Genomic DNA, 21,703 nt, shown 5'->3' on the forward strand with positions numbered 1-21,703 from the left:
CCCTCCATAAATCTTCGTCCGCGAAGCCAAGCCAAAGAAGATATTAATTTGTTATATTAGTAGACTTTGTATGTAGGATTATTATGTTAAAATATTTTAAAAAGGAAAAAGATGTGAGACAATAACTGAGTTTGTATAGTTGAATCCTATTTCACCTGGATTTTCAGAAGGTGTTCAATGAGGTGCTGTAAAAAACATGTACATAATATAAGGACGCATAGAGTTGGGGGTGATGCATTAGCATGGATAGAGGATTGGTTAACCAATAGAAAGCAGAGAGTTGGGTCCAGGGGAGTCTGTCTGGTTGACAATCAGTGGTGAGTGGTGTGCCGCAGGGGTCAGTGCTTGGCCCGCAACTCTTCATGATATACATTAACGATCTGAAAGAGGGGACAGAGTGCAGTATATCTAACTTTGCTGATGACACTATATTGAGTGAAAAAGAAAATTGTGCAGAGGATCTGGAGAGTCTGCAGACAAATATAGATATGTTAAGTGAGTGGGCAAGGGTCTGGCAGATGGAGAACAATATGGCAAATATGAGGTTATCCACTTTAAAGGAAAAATGGAAGATTAGAATATTATTTAAATGGCAAGTGATTACAGCATGCTGGTGTGCAGAAGGACTTGGGAGTGCTTGTGGACGAATTGCAAAAGTTGATTTGCAGGTGCACCAGGCTATCAAGAAGAGGGATTGAATTTAAGAGCAGGGAGGACACGCTGAAACTCTACAGGGTACTAATAAGACCACATATGAAGTATTGCGTGGAGCTTTAGTCTCCTAACTTGAGGAAGGATGTACTAGCTTTGGATGCACTGCTACCATGGCTCACCAGGTTTATTCCAGGGATGAAGGTGTTGGCCCAGGAGGAGAGGTTGGGTTCCCTGGGACTGTACTCAATGGAATTTAGAAGAATGAGAGGTGATCTTATAGAAACATATAAAATTATGAAAGGCATAGATAAATTGTCTTGGTTGAATGGTGTAACAACAACAACCTTGCGCTCAACATTAGCAAAACTAAGGAGATGATTGAGGACTTCAGAAGAAAGTCAGGGGAATATGACCCAGTCCTCATCGAGGGCTCAGTAGTGGAGAGGGTCAAGAACTTCAAATTCCTTGGTGTTAATATCTTCAAAGATCTGTTATGAAGCCTCCATATCAATGAAAAGAAGAATTGCCAGCAGCTGGTATGGAGGTGCCAACACTCAGGATAAACTCCAGAGGGTTGTTAACTTGGCCTCCAACAGACTTCACTCCATTGAGGACATCTACATGAGGCAATGTCTTTAAAAAAAAGACCCCTACCATCTAGGCCATGCCCTCTTCACTCTGCTACCATCAGGAAAATGGCACAGGAGCCTAAAGACGAGCACTCAATAGCACAAGGACAGCTTCTTCCCCACTGCCATCAGATTCCTGAATTATCAATGAACCAAAGGCACTGCCTGACTTTTCAACCACTATTTTTTAGGAAAAAATTCATAGTAATGTTGTAAAATGGTCATAATAGGAATGTTTGCGCTTACGATGCTGCCGGAAAACACCAAATTTCATGCCAATAAATTCTGATATAGTAGATAAGGGGAGACCAGAGCTAGAGGACATAGCTTCACGATTCAAGAAAGTAGATCTAGGACAGAGTTGAGGGGGAACTGCTTTTCCCGGAGGGTGGTGAATCTGTGGAATTTACTGCCCATTGAAACAGTGGAGGCGACCTCAATAAATATTCTTAAAACGGGGTTGGATAATTTTTTACAAAGTAGGGGAATTAAGGGGAAAAGGCAGGTAGGTGGAGATCAGCCATGAATGGTGGAGCCGGGTTGACGGGCCGAATGGCCTACTCCTGCTCCAATTTCTAATTGACTTAATGGACTGCTCCATTAATTGGCGAGGCAAAAAAAAAACGGTTCCACAAGGCTCTAAAGCAGAGGTTTATCCAGTATTTTTGCATCTTGTAATGTGAAGGCATTCTGTAGCGATGGTAAGATTGTTAATCAGGTCCCAGTCTTTGAATTGGACTGAGAGAAGGACTAGGTGGGAATATGGAAAGGGTTGGGGGCTGAGAAGTTTAGTTGATTTCACCCTGCTGACTCCATATACATAAAAACATGAAAAGTACTTTGGTTTCAGTCTGTGCCCCCACCCTAAACGTGCTGTGGCCCGGACCAAACCGGGTCGCGGAGAAATGTAGCCAAGAATCCGATACCTGAACTCCGCAATCCCCGCCGTGCGACCGCTGGGAGGCAGACACGTTCTCCAATCCATCGAGAAGGATGCGTCTCCTCACCGACCAGGTTATTGAGCTCCCTGCCTGCAGTGGCTCGCTTTCATTCAAACATTGCCAAACCCCACACGTCGCACACGCATTTTGCCACTGATTTCCCCCCCCCCCCCACCCACACACACACACACAGCCTCTAAGTTCTGAGTCTTCATGAAAACAGACAGGACAAGGAGTGGACCTCGCAAGCCGCCGGTCTCGGCTCACTCACTGATCGCGCCGATTGCACCGCCAGCGGAGGGGACTCCAGCTTGTCTGGCAGACCCGGGTCGTGGGCGAGAGGGGGACGGACTGCCGAGCGCGTACCTGCTGCGACGATGAAGTGAACAAGCATCAAGTGCCAGAACATCGCAATTTAAATCACCGAAACTTTTCATTGCGGGCGGCCGGCATGGCAAAAAATACATCCTTGTATTTTCGGATAATCGAAGGCAAAAATTTACCCGCAAAGGACGTGTAAGTTTCTCGCATTGTCGACCTTGCTTCTGGCAAACACCAGCCACGAGTTGCTTTTGTTGTCCCCCCCAAAAAAAGCCATTGTAATGTGGCCCCGTCTGCCTTTGTTTCAGGTCAGGTACCAGCGATCCTTACTGTCTGATCAAGGTGGACAATGAAGTGGTGGCCAGGTGAGCGAGACTTTCTGCGATTCAGCATGGTCAAGGCATGTGTGCATTTGGAGACTTGTCCGCAGGCCGCTGTCTCCAAGCCCGCACACAGCGTTTCATTGCAAAATCTGTTTAACCCCCCCCCCCACTTCCCCGGGATCTGGCGGACTTGTTGCACGAAGCGAGCCCTTTCTCCGAAAACCGCGCTTCCGCGAAAGCATGTCATTGCCACAGTCTTTGCAGCTCTTTTCTCTGTTGACAGGTGTATCGGTTCGATTGCAGAGCGGAGATGCCGCCGTTTCCGCTCCCTGAGTAAATGTTAGCGTTGTTCAGTCGGCAAGAACCCACAGATAACGCCAGCGCCCACCCCACCCCCTCTATAAAAACTGTTCAAAAGCCGGTTAAACCCATATTCCGGACCAGCATTTTTGGATTGCATTAGCGAATACCTGTCTAGGGCGTAAAGACACTTTGGATGAATTTATTTATTTTTTGCCCAACACCTCTGCTAATCCAATAATTTGCGTTAAATCAGATGAATGATGCAGGGTGAAACAAGTTTAATAAAACTCATCTCCCCCCATCTCACTCACTTTCAGTCCTCCTTGGCCCCCAAAACCGTGAACAACCAGAGACCAAGGCCAGGTCAACTTTATTATTCAGTTCAGATCAGAGAAGTGGGCATATGGGAATCCAATCATGTTCTGCGTTCTAAATATTGTTTCACAACGATTGGCTAATATGCCAAACCAAATGTCTGTTCCCCTTCCTGACAATTATTGTGTTGCACTTTAATTGAGCGACTTCTGGGAGGACCAAGTAACCAACAATGAGCAAAGGGAAGTGTTGGCCCAGACCTTGGATGGGGTGCACTTGGTGAGAAGTTTGTGATGGGGGGAACATCCGAGCTGTGGATGGACTGTTAGAAAAGATCTGGTGGAATATCAAGCTCCTGTGTGAAGGCTGTGCAAGATAGTGGAGTTAGCATTGGTGTTCTCACAGTCCTTCAAAAAAAATGCTATTCTTGTGTTCTTAATGCCAGAAATGTTTAGTTTATTAGAAAATGCATTTTTCACACTGACTTATTAGAACTTCTGTTTATTTTGAATGTGTGAACACACATCATTAAATCTAGCTATATCATGGTTGATTTTAAAATCTCTTTCTTCTCATAGTTTCATTGTAGAAAGGTGTAAAAAAAAAATCTGTGTGCGTGGCTCTTGTTTTTGCTCTTCAACAAAAAAAAAAACAATATATTAAAAGTTTGGAGAAGAAAGCAACTCTGAGAAGTGCAGACTTTCTTAAGGACATGGATGTTTGAAGAATGGCAATTAATTTAAGGCAGTGGTTCTCAAACTTTTTTTCTTTCCACTCATCCCACTTTAAGTAATCCCTCTCCCATCAGTGTGCTGTGAATAGTAAGGGATGGCTTAAGGTGGGATGTGAGTGGAAAGGGAAGGTTGAGAATCACTGCTCTAGATCCAATTGTTACTGAAATCTTTTGCTTGAGAAAAATTCTCAATGGCCCATTTCCTTTGGGAGTTATGAAACCATGCACATAACGAATCAATTAGTTATGATTAAAACAGTAGTTTTCAAACTTTTTCTTTCCACCGACATACCACCTTAAGCCATCCCTTACTAATCACAGAGCATCTATGGCATTGGGAATACTTAAAGTGGTATGTCGGTGAAAAGAAAAAGGTTGAGAACCACTGATTTAAGGGTATTGGGAAATTTGCCTGGCTCGGGACAAGGCACCAGAGTTTCTAGAAGTTTGGGACAGGTGGGTACTTTTGATTGATCTAAAGTGCCCTTGTATTCACTTGTGCTGGGGCCTACAGAAAAACATGTCCTAGAATCATATTGGACAAATTTGGACAGAAGAACCACAGAGAACAAGTTCATCAAGGGGTTAAAGAAGGCATATTACATGCCTTCATTGGTTGGGTCACATTTGGAGTTTTGTGTGCAGTCCTGCTTGCTGCATTGCAGGAAGTGGAGGCTTCAGAGAGCATGCAGCAGAGGGTCATCAGGATTTTGCCTGGATTAGGGAATATGAGATCTGCAGAAAGGTTGGGCAAACTTGGATTGTTTCCACTCGAGTGTCAGAGGCTGAGGCATGTATATAAAGTATGTAGAAAGTATCTAAAATTGTGAGAGGCATGGGAAATAGTTAGTCTTTACAGCCGGGAGGAAATATCAAATACTAGAAGCCTAGTTTTAAGGTGAGAAGGTGAAGGTTTAGAAATCAAATCCAATTTGTGTTAATCGTGTTGGCAGTGGCCAGAAAGTGCATTGTGGTGACTTGGAAGTCCGACTCTATTCTTCATATCGAGCGAAGGAACAAGGAAATTCAAAGTTGCGTTCCCCTGGAGAAAATAACTTAAAATCTGAGAAACAAGTGCAGCACCTTTCGGAAGATTTGGCAGCCATACATGCACTACATAGGTACATGGAAGTGATTGTTCTACCGTTCCCTGCTGTGGTGTTTCCACTCCGTAAATGGTTATATGGCTCCCTCTCTCCCGCACTGATCCCGATCAAGTCAAGTCAAGAATGAGCACTGACCCGGAAGCCGTCCATCGAGCTGTGATAGTTCCTGTTTCTTTTTTTTGTTTCTTTTTAATTATTTATACTCTTATTAATTTCCTTAATTTTAATGTGTTTTATTGTTATCAACATTGTAGTATGAATGAATCTTTTATTTTTATAGGTGGGTAATGACGTGGGCTTGTATATACAGTCATAGAGAAAAGGAGTACATATACATGCATACGAGATTGTGAACTGCCATCATTGGTAGGACGTGGTATATGACTGTACAGGCCTGGGTGAAAAATTATAAATAAAATTTTCAAATAAAAAGAGAAGGGGAAGGTTTAGAGGAGATTTATAAGGCAGGTTTCTTGCACGGAGAGTAGTAGTTACTTGGAATGTGCTGCCAGGGGAAGTGGTGGAAGCAGTAATTATAACATAATTTAAGAGCCATTTAGACAGATATGTCAGCTGGTAAGAAGAGGCAAGATATAGACCATGTGCACCAGATATGCAATTTAAATTTTTTTCATGGTCAGCACGGACATCAAGGGATGTAACAGAAAATGCTAGAAACATACTGTAGAAATAACGCTAAACATAGGTGTTGTAAATTTATGCAGTTTTGAGTCTTGATCAGCAACAATATCTTTCTCTTCTCACCACTGATACTGCTTGTTTTGCGATATGTCCTGTATTCACTGCTTTTATTTTAATTTCTGGCATCCACAAATATAACTGTCTTGTTACTGAGATCTAGTCTTTTAATAGATCTTGTAATATTGAGTATCATTTACTTGTTTCAACTCTTCAGTGTGATATTCAGCTCATAAATAAACACATTTCCAATAAACTTTCACATTACTAGCTTACAGAAAAATATTTTCCTGGGACTCATTACTAAGATTACAATCCCAACAGACCAATTTTGTTGAGTAGTTGGTTCCAAGGTCACCTAAGAGAATTGAATGAAACACGAGCTTGTTGACTTCATCCACTTTCCTGCTAACTTACACCCCAACCTCAAATTCACTGAGTTCACCTCTAGCAACACTCTCCCTTTCCTCAATCTCTCTGTCTCCATCTTGGGAGACAAACTCATGACAGACATCTTCTATAAACCCACAAAATCCCACAGCTACCTTGACTACACCACTTCATATCATGTCCCCTATAAGAATTTCATTCCATTCTCTCAATTCTTCTGTCTTCATCGCATCTGCACCCAGGGCGAGGACTTCCATGCCAGATTATCAGAGATGTACTCCTTCTTCAAACAACATGGCATTCCCTCTACCACCATCAACTTGGCCCTCACCTACATATCCTTCATTACCCACTCATCTGTCCTGGGTCTATCCACTCCCATGCGCAACAAGGACAGGATTCCTCTTGTCCTCACCAGTCTCTGCATCCAACACATTCTCCTCTGCCATTTCTGTCACCTATTACATGATTCCATAGCATGACCTGTATTCCCCTCTTCATCTACTACAAGGACCACTCTCTCCTCCCATCCCTTTGGGACCTACCCCTGTGACCACAGGAGATGCTCCACTTGCACCCACACCACCTCCCTCACCACCATTTGGGCCCCAAACAGTCCTTCCAAGGGAAGCAGCATTTCACTTGTGAATCTGCAGGGTCATCTACTAGATCCAGTGATCCTGTTTTGGTCTCTCTACATCAAAGGGTCTAGGCACAATAGCATGAATCTCCCGGTAGCCACCCATTTCAATTCCCCATCCCATTCCCTTGCTGACCTGTCTGTCCATGCACTGCCAGACTGAGACCACTTGCAAAATGGAGGAACAACATCTTTTGACTGGGAACCCTCCAACTAGATGACATTAATATTGACTTCTCTGGCTTTTGTTAAACTCCTCCCCATTCCTTCTTCCCTTATCGCCTTACCCCAGCTCATCTCACTCTCTCTTTTCCCTCTCTATTTTCACACAGACTTAATCAACTCTCACCTCTCTTTATCATATCCAATTAAGACCTTTTGTTGGTCTGGATTCATCCCCCAGCCCAGCACTATCTCTATTCTGCGATTTCCTGTGTATTGCTCATTCTGCTTATTCTTTGATTCTTCCTTGAAGAAGGACTCCGGCCTGAAACTTCGGCAATACATATTTGTCTCCTATGGTCGTTGAAAGACCGGCTGAGTGCCTCCAGCATTTGGGTGTGCTTTTGCAACTAACAGAATTATTTGTATTTATTGGTGATCACCATATGAAGGTCAATTTGTTATTGATCATTTTAATTTGTGATGGTACTCTATTTAATTAGACTTCAGTTTCTGTTCACAACCAAAGACAACATTAGTAAGATTCCAGATATTTATACATAGCATACACCTTACAGAATAAAAATACCTTCCACAAATGGTTTAATGTTAGTGCAGGGTGAATTTGTCAAATTTTATATTCCTTCAATCTGTGCCTCTATCCAGTCAGCATCCATGAAAGGTTGAATGACTTTGAAATTTTGCTCTAAAAGTTGAGCACCCATAAAACTTTATTTTCAAACAGCTTTTCGATCTTTAGTCTGAAGATAGGCATAATAAATAACAATTGAGCTTAAACAAATTCAGTATTGAACAGACCATTGAGATCCATACTTTTCCGAGATCAGCTACGAGTTCGATGAACATTGGATAAAGATTGTGTAATTTAGCTACTCATGATCTCCAGATTGTTTTCACCTGCAGATCAACAACAACAACCTGTCCTTCTGTAGTCGTGCAGTGCCTTTTACAGATTAAATTTCACAGGTTTACAAATTGTCCTAGTTGGTAATTATTTTGTACAAAACTGACACAAATCTCCATAGGATTTGTTAGTATAAAAGACAAATGGTGTGTTGAAAGAGCTGGTTGCTTTAACGAAGTGTTTAAAGCAGGAAAAAGAAGAGAAAATTTTCTATGCTTTGCACCTTTCACGCCTTTGTTGTGAGTGTCTTGAGGGTCCTGTGTGATTGTGGTTAGTTAAACGTTAAGCATTAAATATCGAGGGTGCGGGGTTGGGGGGGTGGTGGGTGAGGGAGGAGGATGGAAATAGCTTGAACCTTGCAGAGGAATTTGTATAGAATTGACAATGGTAAACTGTAGTCGTGTTAACAGTGAGACAAGATTAATGCTGAAAACTCTGAGTTCAAGTTTGAAAATCATAAATTCAACAAATTCCAACACTGCCAGCCACAGTTGCATTCTGTGTACAACTTAAAAAACATTGATAAACAGAAATATTAAAAAAAAGGTCTGGAAACTCAGCATGTTATCAGCAGCTGGATAAAAAAGACTATATTTTCAGAGCTAGAAAAAGAAACAAGCAAAAATTAGAGGCAGGGAGGATTTCTTTCCTTTTTGTGCTGTCTTTAACCTTAGTTGATTGTTAATCAACTTTGTCTAGTTTTTGCCCATTGTTTTCTACAGGACTTGACCATCTTTTAACTCATGAATATAATTTTCAATCTTAATCCAAAGGCAACGTCATTGCTAAAGTTATGTTACAACAAATACGTGGTTGAGTGTCAGATCTGAAGACTGGTGAGAAGAATTGGCTGCCTTTGTCACATTACATAATATTGAGAATTTATGAAGATTGATTAAAATATAGGCTATGAATCACCTGAAACGCTGTTTACATCGTCATCTTTATTTGCACCATTTCAATAACATTCTGATATGTCAAACCAAGATTCTTGCTAGGTCAAAACCTTAAAAACAGGAAACATTATTCGTGCAGGCATAGAGGTTAGTTCCACCTAAAATGTTGGAGCCACAGATTTGAATGATTTAGAAAACTGATCCCTGATTCAGAAGGTTCCCTTTTTTTGAGTTGTAAAGTTAATAGGTAATGCTTAGTGTTTCAATATCTGTAATGGTATTAAGTATTAGGGAAGGCTTAAATAATTCTATTTAATTATGTTTCTTTCTCTACATAGTATTTTGAAATGTTGCTCTCTTCTATCTTGAAGAAGATGTTATTGCTTACCTAATCGGATGGAAGAAATGCAATAGAGGTGGAGCCTTTTTGTGGCTGCCAATCTTAGGCAGATGGCTGCATAATTGAGATGAATTCTCAGGCAGATGAGTATGTAATTGAAATGAATGAATCATTATTTAAATATGAGGGGTTCTTTATACCAGTATCTCGAGAAGTAGTTTCTCAGTTTCTGCTTTTTTTTTTGTTCTTGGGTTTTCAATTTTGCCTTTGCTTTGCATTTTCCCATTAGGCTCACCAGCAAGTTCTATGAAGATTTTATCCATGACATGGGGAAAATAAAAGGGTTAAATTGATGGAATTCTGCTGCCTTTTTAAAAATTTTTTTTGTTGACGGGTGAGCTTGGGGAAGGCTGACCATTGGTTGTAGTGAATTGACAGTCCCACCTCAGTGTAGTGGGGCATCCGAGAGACGGAATTTTATTCCCATCGCTTAGAGACCGGAGAAACATCTCTCATAGTAAGAACTCAGACTTGTGTTTCCCCACAAACTTCTTAATGTTCACACAAAGCAAAAAAGGCCTGTTGCTATTTACTGATCTGCCTTTGACTTCTAAAAGCACATTAGGACCCAACTGATAATCATTAATACAAGGACAAAGCCTTCAGACTGCATATCACCTGCACTTTAATCTTTAAAATCTTAAACAGATTGGAAGAAATGCTTTCTTTCCTTCTCAAAATTGGTTGCTACTTTCCTCCTCCTTGGGTACAGTGGCAGTCCAGAGGGATTTTATTATCTTTTTATCATTTCTCTTTCTGGTAGTGAAAGATCCCTTCTTGATTACACAGGATCTTGTCATATGGCTGGACTTTCATTTCAAATCCTGGAATGTCTTAGGCTAAGAGTATATTCACTGCAAGCACAACAGAGAAGGTGGCTTACTACTGCCTTGTTGGGAGGAGTTAGAGGTAGGCATTAGTGCCAGCCTAAGCACAGCATGCTGGAGCATCTCAGGAGATCAAACAGCATCAATGGGAGAAAAGGAACAGTCAACATTTCGAGCTAAAACCCTTTATATCGAGATTTGATGAAGGGGTTTGGCTCGAAATGTCAACTATTCTTTTCCTCCCACTGATGCTGTTTGACCTTTTGAGATTGTGTTTACCTTCAGATTCCGGTATCTGCAGTGTCTTGCGTGTCTCCAGTAAGGCTGACCATTGCATAGCATTGCACAGTAGGATAAAAGAAAAGTAGCATCTAATTTTGGATTTAATTTCCAATGTTATCCTTTGCCAGTGCTCTCTAATATTTACCTTCAATTCTGTACTTCCAGCTGTCATCTATTTCAGTTCTTTGATCCATTTTTGGGGTGAATGGGAAGAAATTTCTTAAGCATAATGTGGTGAATCTGTGAAATTCACCATCCAAGAGGGCAGTGAAGGGTCAAATGTTGGGTTTGTACGAGACAGAGATTGGTAGACCTTTAGATATTAACAGTACGAGAGGAAATGGAGTAGCTATGATCTGATTGAACAGTGAACCATGTAGAATGGTTTGAATGGCCTAATCCTGCTTCTGCTCTTTTGTTTTGGTGTTTTTTTTCATGCCTAATTAAAGGAAATCATTGTTAAAATTTAACAATCCAGGTCTAACTGCTATGTGGCATCTCACAGACTAGGAAACTAGGAATAAAAATACTGTATTCTGAAACAAACATCGAAATGCTGTAAGAACTCTGGCAGTCAACGATTATATGTGGAAAGAGAAATCTGTTCATGTTTTAGGTCCCTCATCAGGTCCTGCTTTCTAGCCCTACCTGATGTACCCAACAGGTTAGACAGCATTGGTGGAGACAAAAACTGAGTTAATGGCACAGCAAATTCAATAGCAGTTCAAGTGTAGGAAGAAAAATAAGGGGGAGGGGGTGGATAGAAAGAAAGGTAATTCTCTGAAGTAATTCACTTCTTGAGGAATGAAATTTAAGTTCTTGCTCATATTGTTTTTGGCGAGAGAGATTTTTGGCCTCTCAATACTGCCACCTGCACCCTCGCCTCATTCAATTTACTCGGGGGGGAGCATGCTCGTCAAACAAAGGCTCAGTGTGGAGCCCAGCACTCCCCTCAAAGCAAGTTATCGATTGTACCATCGGCATGTACTACAAACATGGCTGTTCCACTGCTGGCGGGGGGGCTACCCTGGTTGATCTTCTCATGGGGGGGAAGTGATCAGTGGTGGTGGCAGGTCTGGATGGCACATGTCACTCGAGGGAAGGTGGTCCATGAAGCTACTGGCCCGCTTCCTGGACAGCCACAGCACCTCCGCAAGCTTCTTGAAGCTGGGTGGGTAGTTTGAGTGCTTTGTGTTTCAGCACCCAATATGGCGGCACCAAAATGTCACCTTCGCATATAAGTCCCGGCATGGTTTTTGAGCTGATGTTTTTGTTTGGGGGGGAGGGGGGTGGATGGGCGGTCAAATACGGACTATGCCGTCAAATACGGTAATGGGAAATTCATGTGTAACTGCAGCAAGTTCAAAGAACTTACAGAAATTAACATAATTGCTGAAAATATTGGAGAGAGTAACAGAGTTAATCTTTTCAGGTGATAATCTTTCTGATTAAACTTCATTTGTTTAATCTGGCATCTATCAGAAAATCTCATTGCTAATTTCCATCTTCTCCCACTTACCACCTCTTCTTCGCCGTCACCTTTCCTCTTTTGCCCCTCCCATCACCTCCAGCAGATTGAAGAGGCCTATGGTTATCTTGGAACATTGCAGAAATCAGGATAATGCTAATTTGCAACATCAGTATTAGAGTCAGATACTTGTGGTTGCTGGTCCCTCACTTTCATGGATAGGTTGCACTCTTTTAGTAGCTGAACATTACCATTATTTTGTTACACTAGTTAATGATGAGGTGGTTTTCAGATTGCCAGATTTTTTCATGCAACGAGCATAATTATGCAAATCTCGCTGAAGTTGTCATTCCATCTTGCTGCAATTCGAAACTGAATTGGATCAAGACTTTAATTTACTTATTTCAAGCAAAAAGCTTCCAAGTGTTTTGTAAATGTTCACCTCAGCTAATATGACATAAAACATCAGAATAATGATCCTGTACAGAGCAGAGGAGATCATGGGCCAGATTTGATGGAGCTACAGCTCTTAATATTATCAAGTGGAAAGATAGAAACAGACTGGCTGATGTGTTTTTTTTTAAAAAAAAACAAGTCCTAGATATCAGCCTAAACATTGAATGTTACAGAGTGTGCTCAGTGGCTTTTTAATTGGCCACTAATAAACATGTAAGAATGCCTTTGTATCTCACAGATGTCGATTCACATAGAAGATAGCCGCATCTTTCTAATATTCTCCTGTAATGTTAGTGCACGGGTGCTCTGGATGGAGGTATTACCTTACTAACCCAATTTGCTTGCCATTATTTTTTAAAATATATTCAGAGAAGCGTCTGAAACCCAGATTGGCCCCATTTTGGTTCTGTCCATTGATCTTTCCTCGGCATATAATAGAAAAGTAATCAAAGGAAGTTTAAAGAACAACACTTTGATATTGATGGACGTATGAAACACATTTCAACACTGATTGGATCATCATTGTATTTTCTCCCTTGAGCAGCATATTGCATCAAGCAAGCAAACCTAACTAATATGAAGAAATAATTTTAAGAAGTGAATGCTAAAAGAACTCAGCAGGACGGGGTGTGGGGGTTGGTAGTGAAGGGGGCAGGGGATGGAGACAGAGGGGAGAAATCTGGAGAGAGAGTTAACATTTCAGGTTGATGTCTATGCATTAGATGCTGCCTTAGTTCTGCTTTCCAGCATCTACAGTTTAATTTAGCTTTGTGTTGAACAATTTTCCATTTGCCAAGTTAATAATTTCTTGCAGTTCTTGAGGAACTAAGACAAAATTTCACTGTTGCATTGATGTGTGAAGAAATGATCTATGCCAGTGGTTTTCAACCTTTTTTCCACTCGCATCCCTTACTAACCACAGAGCAACTATGGCATCCTAGGCCATAGATGTTCTGTAGTTCATGTATGTTTTGTTTACATAGAATTAATATGATTTTTCTGCTCTAAAGTGTCTCCCTACCTTCCAGGAGTGGCTGTTCACATGGAAATGACCAAAACCCCAAATATTCATATCACACTGTGAGTTTAGACAGAATGCTGAAAGTGTGGTATTTAAGGAGGCTGAATGCAGGAGCGCAATGCTAATTATTTAGGTGCTGGAGCTCACCAAAAATGGCGACAAGGAGGTGCTGGAGCGGCCTCATGAGGTGCCAGAGCTGAGGTGCTGGAGTGTTGCTCTGATCTCCGGCAGCACTGCATTCCTAGGTGGACGTCCGATTCATTACCCCTTTATTTACAGATTGCCTACAGTCCAGTTTAGACCGCAGGCGATGCACGAAAATAACTAGGGGTTGAGGAGGTGAAATGTCAGAACATGAATGAGACCTTTACTGATCTTTTTACACAGACTGCATTCCGGGAAATTGGAAATAATTTCCTGGAATGGAGTGGCTGTGTGTACAGGTAATGTAAATTTAAGGGTTAAAAAGCTGAATTATTCAAAAGTAATGCCATGACCATGAGCTTGCATATTTGTATAGAAGGTGTCCCATTGTTTGCGGTTATCTTTATGATCTTCAACTTATGAATCTCTGAGTTGTATTCCTTCCAGACTGACATTTTTCTCTTTAATCATTATGAAGGCCTGAAACGAGGTATTCCCTGTTCTTCAAATATTCAAAGAGTCCATCTGTTACCTGCTTTGTTCAGGGTATGCATCATCTGTTTGCAAATTTAATGAAACAGCTCCTTTATATTGCGCTACAAGCATTCCCAATATGACTCAAATTTGGACCCAATAACCAATTCATAACAGTAATTTTGGTACAGATATAGTTACAGCTGCAATCCTATTCATACCATGTGTTCATATGTGACACCTTTCATGACCTGATGTTATGATAAAATAACCAATTTTGTCATAATTTAGAATATTTCAAGACAGAAAATTGAGACCAGTCAAATAAGAAAAAAAATACACACACATATTGTGTTCTTTCAACATATATATATTTTTATCATTGTATCTCGATCCATTATAAGGCAGTTATAGTGTTGTCGAGTTATGCAGCATGGAAACTGACCCTGTGATGTAATGTATCTATGCCAACAAGGTACCTGCCTGAGTTTGGCACATATCCTTCTAATTCTTCCCTAACAATGTACCTGCCCAAATGCCTTTTAAACATTGATTTTTATCTGCATCCACCATCTCCTCTGTCCGTTTTTTCCGTGTACGTACCATTGCCTGTGTGGAAAACACTTACCCCTCAGGTCCCCTTTTTTCCCCTCCTCCTTGACCTTGAATCTATTATTTCAGACTCTGTTATCCTGGGAGCAAGACTGCCACTATTTGCCTTATCTATTGTCTCTTATAATTTTATAAACCTCGATAGGTCATACCTTAGCCTCATTCACTCCAAGGAAAAAAGTTCCCAGCCTATACAGTCTTTCTTATAACTCATGCTCTCCAATTCCAGCAACATCCTTGTGTTTTTTTTTGCATCCTCTCTAGCTTAATCACATCCTTCTTGTGGCAGCCAGAATTTCACACAACACTCCAATGACAGTCTTACCAATGACAAGTACAACTGCAACATGTCATCCCAACTTCTCAATATTGCGAGCTCTTTTGTTATATATTTTATTTGTTTAGTTAAATAATTTAGAAACTTAGCCAAGAATTTCTTATGGCCAGGCTTGATCTTGCCTTTGTCTCCTGTTCTGCATGCATTCTAAACCTGCATGCTGGTTGTTTGAATGTGACATTGTCCCATACTTGTTAAGGGTTTAAATTTTAATTACTGAAAGAGGAGTTCTGGAGAAAACCTCTACTGCTCACATGTGGAGGCTCTCGCCACTCGCTGCACATTTCAGTCAGGCATCATGGCTGGAACACACCGCAGTGACTAATTTAATTTCGGGTGATAGCTGAAAGATTTAAAGGGGACCTGATGAGCAAATTTTTTTAATCAGAGTGCTGGGCATGTGGAAGAGGTAGTAACAGGTACAATTAAAAGATATTTAGATAGGTACATGGATAAGAAAGGGTTGAGGGATATCAGTGGTTCTCAACCTTTTTCTTTCCACTCACATACCACTTTAAGTATTTCCTATGCCATAGGTGCTCTGTGATTAGTAATGGTGGTATGTGGGTGGATAGATTAAGGTTGAAAACCACTGATTTAATCGTACTTAATTGACTCGTTATGTGCACCGTTTCATAACTCCAAAGGAAATGGGCCAATGACAATTTCTCAAGCAAAAGATTTCAGTAACAACTGGGTCTAGAGCAGTGATTCTCAACCTTCCCTTCCCACTCACATACCACCTTAAGCAATCCCTTACTAATCAAAGAGCACCGATGGCGTAGGGATTGCTTAAAGTGGTATGTGAGTGGAAAGAAAAATGGTTGAGAACCACTGAGCTAAATGGAGGGGCATGAGTCTAGTTTAGGTTGGCAACTTAGTCGGTGTGGATGAAGGGCCCATTTCTGTGCTGGGCAACTCTGAGTCTGACTCTAATGTGAACCCTGCTTCTTGACTGAGTGACCGGAGCCCTGTTGGTTGAGTCCAGTTGAAACAAAAGCCATTGAAATGTTGTCTTAGACCTGGGGTGGCAAAACTGCGGCTTTTTGATAGGAATGTGTGGCTTACGGAGGTATTATGGCTGTGTTGTTTGTGGTGTGGCTTGTGTTTGTGTGATTGTGGTGGCTGTGTTGTAGGCAGTGGAATGAGTGGAGTGGGAGTCTGATCCAGGCCGCCCCGAGCTCCCGAAACCCCGGCCGCTCCCCACACCCGAGCTCCTGATGTCCCGATGTCAGACTCTCATCCAGGCCCCGGACACACACCCACCCATCGGAGCTCCCGACATTTCAAACACAGTCTTGCCACCTGGTCTCAGCTGGTCACCCGTCTGAGTTCCTGACACTGCAAATGACTCCAGTACTTACTGCGGTCAAACTTCATGTGTGTGTAATAATTGATCCTCTAAATTTTACCCCAAGACTTGGTTCACAAAATTTGACTATTACACGAGTATATATTGTCTACATTTTGATTGCTGAAACCAGTACAAAGGGTAAAAACTACATACATGAATAAATATTATTACATACATATATTTGTTATTATTTATATAAAGATTTGTATCAAAATGTGCACGGAGGAGTAAAAATGTGTATGTAATTTTTTTTCATGTCTTGTGGCTCTCAAACATCTGAAGTTTATTGTATATGGCTCTTTAAGCAAGTTTGGCCACCCCTTTCACACTTGCCAGTGATTCCAAGAAACAAACTCCAATCAGCCTTTAAAGTAGCAAGTGTGAAAGCAAAATCTGCTCAATGCCGGCATCCGATGACATCATCTCACACTGGGGATTGATGGTCTCGAGCCCAAGACGCCTGTGTTGTGATAAGGGAAGTGTGAAATGGGCAAGTGCATTGTGGAATTGAAATGACATCATTTTTTGTGTGATCACATCAGGGTCTGGGTAGAAGTGAGCTGGAGTGAAGGTAATCCAGACACTCCTCCTCCATCTCTGCTCTGAAGTCGGAAGGCACATTGCCCGGGCTTGTTAAGTGCTGTGATTCACAAGATCAGAGTATATTTGGGTTAACTTTAAAGAAGTTCAAACCAGTGAAAAAGGTTAAAATAGAACAAAAGTAATGGCTTCTGAAAGCTGGGGTGATAGGGAGGTGCTGCATCTTCTAACACTATGGTTGGAGGAGGCATCTGGGTATGAGTTAATGGGCACAATTAAGGATGGCTGATTTTATGAGCAAAGCTCAGGAAACTGGGATATAAAAGAGACAGATTATCAACAAATTAAAAACACTCAAGAGGAGGCTGCACCAGGTCATGGACCATGATGGGAGAGGGGCACAGACCACTAGGACTGGCCGTATTTTAATCTCGCTTATGACACCTGGGGTTCAAGAAGGAATCATGTTCAGGCTTTCCATCATGTCCAACTCTGCTTTTAGGTGCTTTTGAAGCAGAAAAGGAACTTTTCTGCGTGGATGTTTTATTAGTGGCACATGTTTATCCACTCTGATCGTGTGTTCTCCTGGAAGGCAGCCTAGACCCTGAAATAGGTCATTGTACTCTTTCATAGTTCATCATAGACTCTCTCCTTCGCTTTTCACAATGAGGACTCTTTTTACCAGGTTGAGTTTCTCATAGGCTATTAAACCTAGTATGGCCTGTAGATCCTTTGATACCATGATGAATGCTAGCATGTGCTGTTTGTCCTTGTGTTTCACTTTGACCATGCATTCTCCTTGCACTGGTATATCGATTCCTGAATATCCTGTCACCTTCAGTTTTGTTCCATACTTCTTTGGTATCGGTCTAATCTTCTTAAAATCAGTCTCTGATATTACATTAATTTGTGCTCCAGTATCCAAATTAACTGAAATGTATATGTAATTCTTTTTTTTTGAGTTTTGTGTGCCCGATGGAGATGTGGGGGGGCTGGTAGTCATGGTGGGGAGCTGGCTGATGGAGGACCTCAGTTTTCTTCAGGCTGACTTCCAGGCCAAACATTTTGGCAGTTTCCGCAAAGCAGGACGTCAAGCGCTGAAGAGCTGGCTCTGAATGGGCAACTAAAGCGGCATCGTCTGCAAAGAGTAGTTCACGGACAAGTTTCTCTTGTGTCTTGGTGTGAGCTTGCAGGCGCCCCAGATTGAAGAGACTGCCATCCGTGCGGTACCGGATGTAAACAGCGTCTTCATTGTTGGGGTCTTTCATGGCTTGGTTCAGCATCATGCTGAAGAAGATTGAAAAGAGGGTTGGTGCGAGAACACAGCCTTGCTTCACGCCATTGTTAATGGAGAAGGGTTCAGAGAGCTCATTGCTGTATCTGACCCGACCTTGTTGGTTTTCGTGCAGTTGGATAATCATGTTGAGGAACTTTGGGGGACATCCGATGCGCTCTAGTATTTGCCAAAGCCCTTTCCTGCTCACGGTGTCGAAGGCTTTGGTGAGGTCAACAAAGGTGATGTAGAGTCCTTTGTTTTGTTCTCTGCACTTTTCTTGGAGCTGTCTGACAATGAGATAGACAACAGACTCGCCGAGGCAAATAGCGCCTTTGGAAGACTACACAAAAGAGTCTGGAAAAACAACCAACTGAAAAACCTCACAAAGATAAGCATATACAGAGCCGTTGTCATACCCACACTCCTGTTCGGCTCCGAATCATGGGTCCTCTACCGGCACCATCTATGGCTCCTAGAACGCTTCCACCAGCGTTGTCTCCGCTCCATCCTCAACATCCATTGGAGCGCTTACATCCCTAACGTCGAAGTACTCGAGATGGCAGAGGTCGACAGCATCGAGTCCACACTGCTGAAGATCCAGCTGCGCTGGATGGGTCACGTCTCCAGAATGGAGGACCATCGCCTTCCCAAGATCGTGTTATATGGCGAGCTCTCCACTGGCCACCGTGACAGAGGTGCACCAAAGAAAAGGTACAAGGACTGCCTAAAGAAATCTCTTGGTGCCTGCCACATTGACCACCGCCAGTGGGCTGATAACGCCTCAAACCGTGCATCTTGGCACCTCACAGTTTGGCAGGCAGCAACCTCCTTTGAAGAAGACCGCAGAGCCCACCTCACTGACAAAAGGCAAAGGAGGAAAAACCCAACACCCAACCCCAACCAACCAATTTTCCCCTGCAACCGCTGCAATCGTGTCTGCCTGTCCCGCATCGGACTTGTCAGCCACAAACGAGCCTGCAGCTGACGTGGACTTTTTACCCCCTCCATAAATCTTCATCCGCGAAGCCAAGCCAAAGAAAGATATGTAATTCACTTTTAAACTCAACATCCTGTCTCTGTTTACTTTGTTTTCAGTCACAACATCTACATAGAATTCTTCTTTCTCCCTTTCATACATTGCATGAACCTTGCTTTGTTGCACTTAGTTCCTACAGCAATGGACATAATGGCTGCTTTTGTTGCACATTATTGCAAGTTTTACCATATGCTGGACACTTTTTTTGTAGGTGTTGACAACATGGCTTTTGATTGTCCCTTTCATTTTTGTTCGCTGGCCATGCCTCTCTTTCAAACTTGGCACATTTTTTGTTAAAAAGTTCATGTCTGTTCTTGCTCACTGCATCCACATAGCAGCTAGTTTCACTGAACAGCAATTTTGCCTGCGATTTTACAATTTCTGTAGCCCTACAGAGTGCTATGGCTTTTTCCAGGTCTAGATTTTGCTCTCTTAGCAGTCTTTCCCTTAGATTATTAACTGAAATACCACACACCAGTTTGTCTTTTATCAGTGAGTCAGTCAGTCCACCAAATTCACACGCTTTGCTTCTGTTTCTCAATTTAGTCACATATTGATCAATACTTTCTTCTGTTTTCTGTATACATGTGAAAAATCTATGCCTCTCAAACATCACGTTATGTTTAGGTATGCAGTACACCTCAAACTGTTGCATTATTTTTTTCCAGTTTCATTTTGTCATCTTCTGCAGCAAATGTGAAGTTATTATACACCTCAGTACTTAATCACTCACAAATGCAAGATGACTGACACTTTCACTTTATTACTTTTCTCGTCAGTTCCAACTGCCACTGTTTCAATTTTCAGCCACATTACCTGTCAGCTGAAGTTTCACTGGTGGGTGTAATCCTTCTATTTTTCACCTCGTTACCTTCCCTTTACTGATCAGTTGCTGCCTTTAGATTTTACCTTTTAAAGTATTTCCTTCTAATTTCCTTCACCCCACTTCTGACACCAGGTTTTATTTTGTTTTTGTATGTGTGAGTTCTTAGACAACACATGGACGAAGGAAAAGGTTCCTTAGTTTAAAGTTGATGTAAACAGCACCATGAGGCACACCATGAGGCTGCAAACCTCCATTACAGTCTCCTGCTCTGTGTCAGCTCCAAGTATAATCAAACGGGAGCTGTAAACCTTAAGGCATTACTAGTTACATTACAACTATGATCACCATCATTACAAACACCTCCTGCTGTACTGGGAGCTGGTGAGACTCGTAATTAATCTGCTCAAAGAAAAATCTTGCTTGAATTAAAGGTGAGTGCATAGCATTTAATTCACATACTTACCAATATCTAGGTGTGAGAAGGAGGCTGAGACATAGGAAGCCCATGAAGTGCTAGGAGGCGGCAAATGATATGCGTGTGCTCTTAGCCGAAGTAGACCATATGAACCATGAAAGAGAAACCAACAGAAGGGAGAGGCATGCTGAAGGATTGGCATGCCTTATAACGGAGATTCGACAGGAGATTCGACAGGAGATGCTGGCTCAGACAGTGGTTATAAGCAGAATGGCCTCATCAATCGAAGTGCTTGGGCGAGTCCATCCTTGGCCCTCCACCATTCAGTCTCCTTCCACCCTTGGAAGGCCTCCTGCATCCCCCTTCCCACCATCCTCCCTATCATTCCAACCAATCTCTGCCACCATGATGCCACGTGCCTCTTTGCATAACCCTGCTGCCATGCACCAGCATCAGCCCTCCCCATTCCATTCTCCTCTCTCTTGCCGACCTACACAGCATTCCCCTTCCTGTGGCTGCATTCAGAGTCCAGTGGTGCATCCAGTCTACATCCCACCCCTTATCAACCCCTTGGGTGGGACACACTCGTCACCTGTAGGTGCTGAGGGTTCAGCTGATCAAGTCATTATTAGGTCTTACATTCACCTGATGGAGGATGAGGATGAGAACGTTGATGAATGATGTTCATCACCAAAGTCGTAAAGTTTACAATTCTATAGTATGTTGAAATCAAGTTGAAGGTCACTATGAATGAAAAGTTGCCAAATGTGTTTTAAAGATGTTAATGTTTTATTCAAGAAAGTTTTTGCACCGCCTTTGTTGACAATTATTGTCCATGTTTCCATTGATGTTGCACATAAAGTTCCAATGGTTATTATACAGTTGTTATTTTAAATTTTGAATTTAACAGATGCACTATGTTCAAAGACAAGCAATAAAGTTTTATAGACCTATAGAATTTTACTTAGTCATTATCCTCATTTCCACACAGGACTGTCATTATAGCCTCATGCGGACCACAACCTGTGGCCCCACTGTAAGGGACATGTTCTGGAGGAGGGAGATTGGAGATTTCAGCCCTCCACTCTTCCAGGAAGTGCTCCTTGTTAAGCTCGCAGATATTATGCAAGACACAGGAGGCAACAGCTACATCTGACACAAAGGCAGTATTAATATCTATTCGTTTGAACAGGCACCT

General features: G+C 42.0%; 1 protein-coding gene across 1 annotated transcript in view; it reads left to right on the forward strand.

The window, feature by feature from the left end:
• Positions 1–2,423: 2,423 nt before the first annotated feature.
• The window catches only part of LOC138761191 (rasGAP-activating-like protein 1), a 325,463-nt gene continuing 306,183 nt past the window's right edge, over positions 2,424–21,703 (forward strand). Inside the window, exons 1-2 of the mRNA XM_069932922.1 lie at positions 2,424–2,740; positions 2,854–2,910. Of these exons, the coding sequence (XP_069789023.1) occupies positions 2,676–2,740; positions 2,854–2,910 (122 nt within the window). The 5' untranslated portion in view covers positions 2,424–2,675. The remainder of the gene's footprint in view (positions 2,741–2,853; positions 2,911–21,703) is intronic.

The sequence above is a fragment of the Narcine bancroftii genome, chromosome 4, assembly GCF_036971445.1.
Source record: "Narcine bancroftii isolate sNarBan1 chromosome 4, sNarBan1.hap1, whole genome shotgun sequence".
NCBI classification, from domain to species: domain Eukaryota; kingdom Metazoa; phylum Chordata; class Chondrichthyes; order Torpediniformes; family Narcinidae; genus Narcine; species Narcine bancroftii.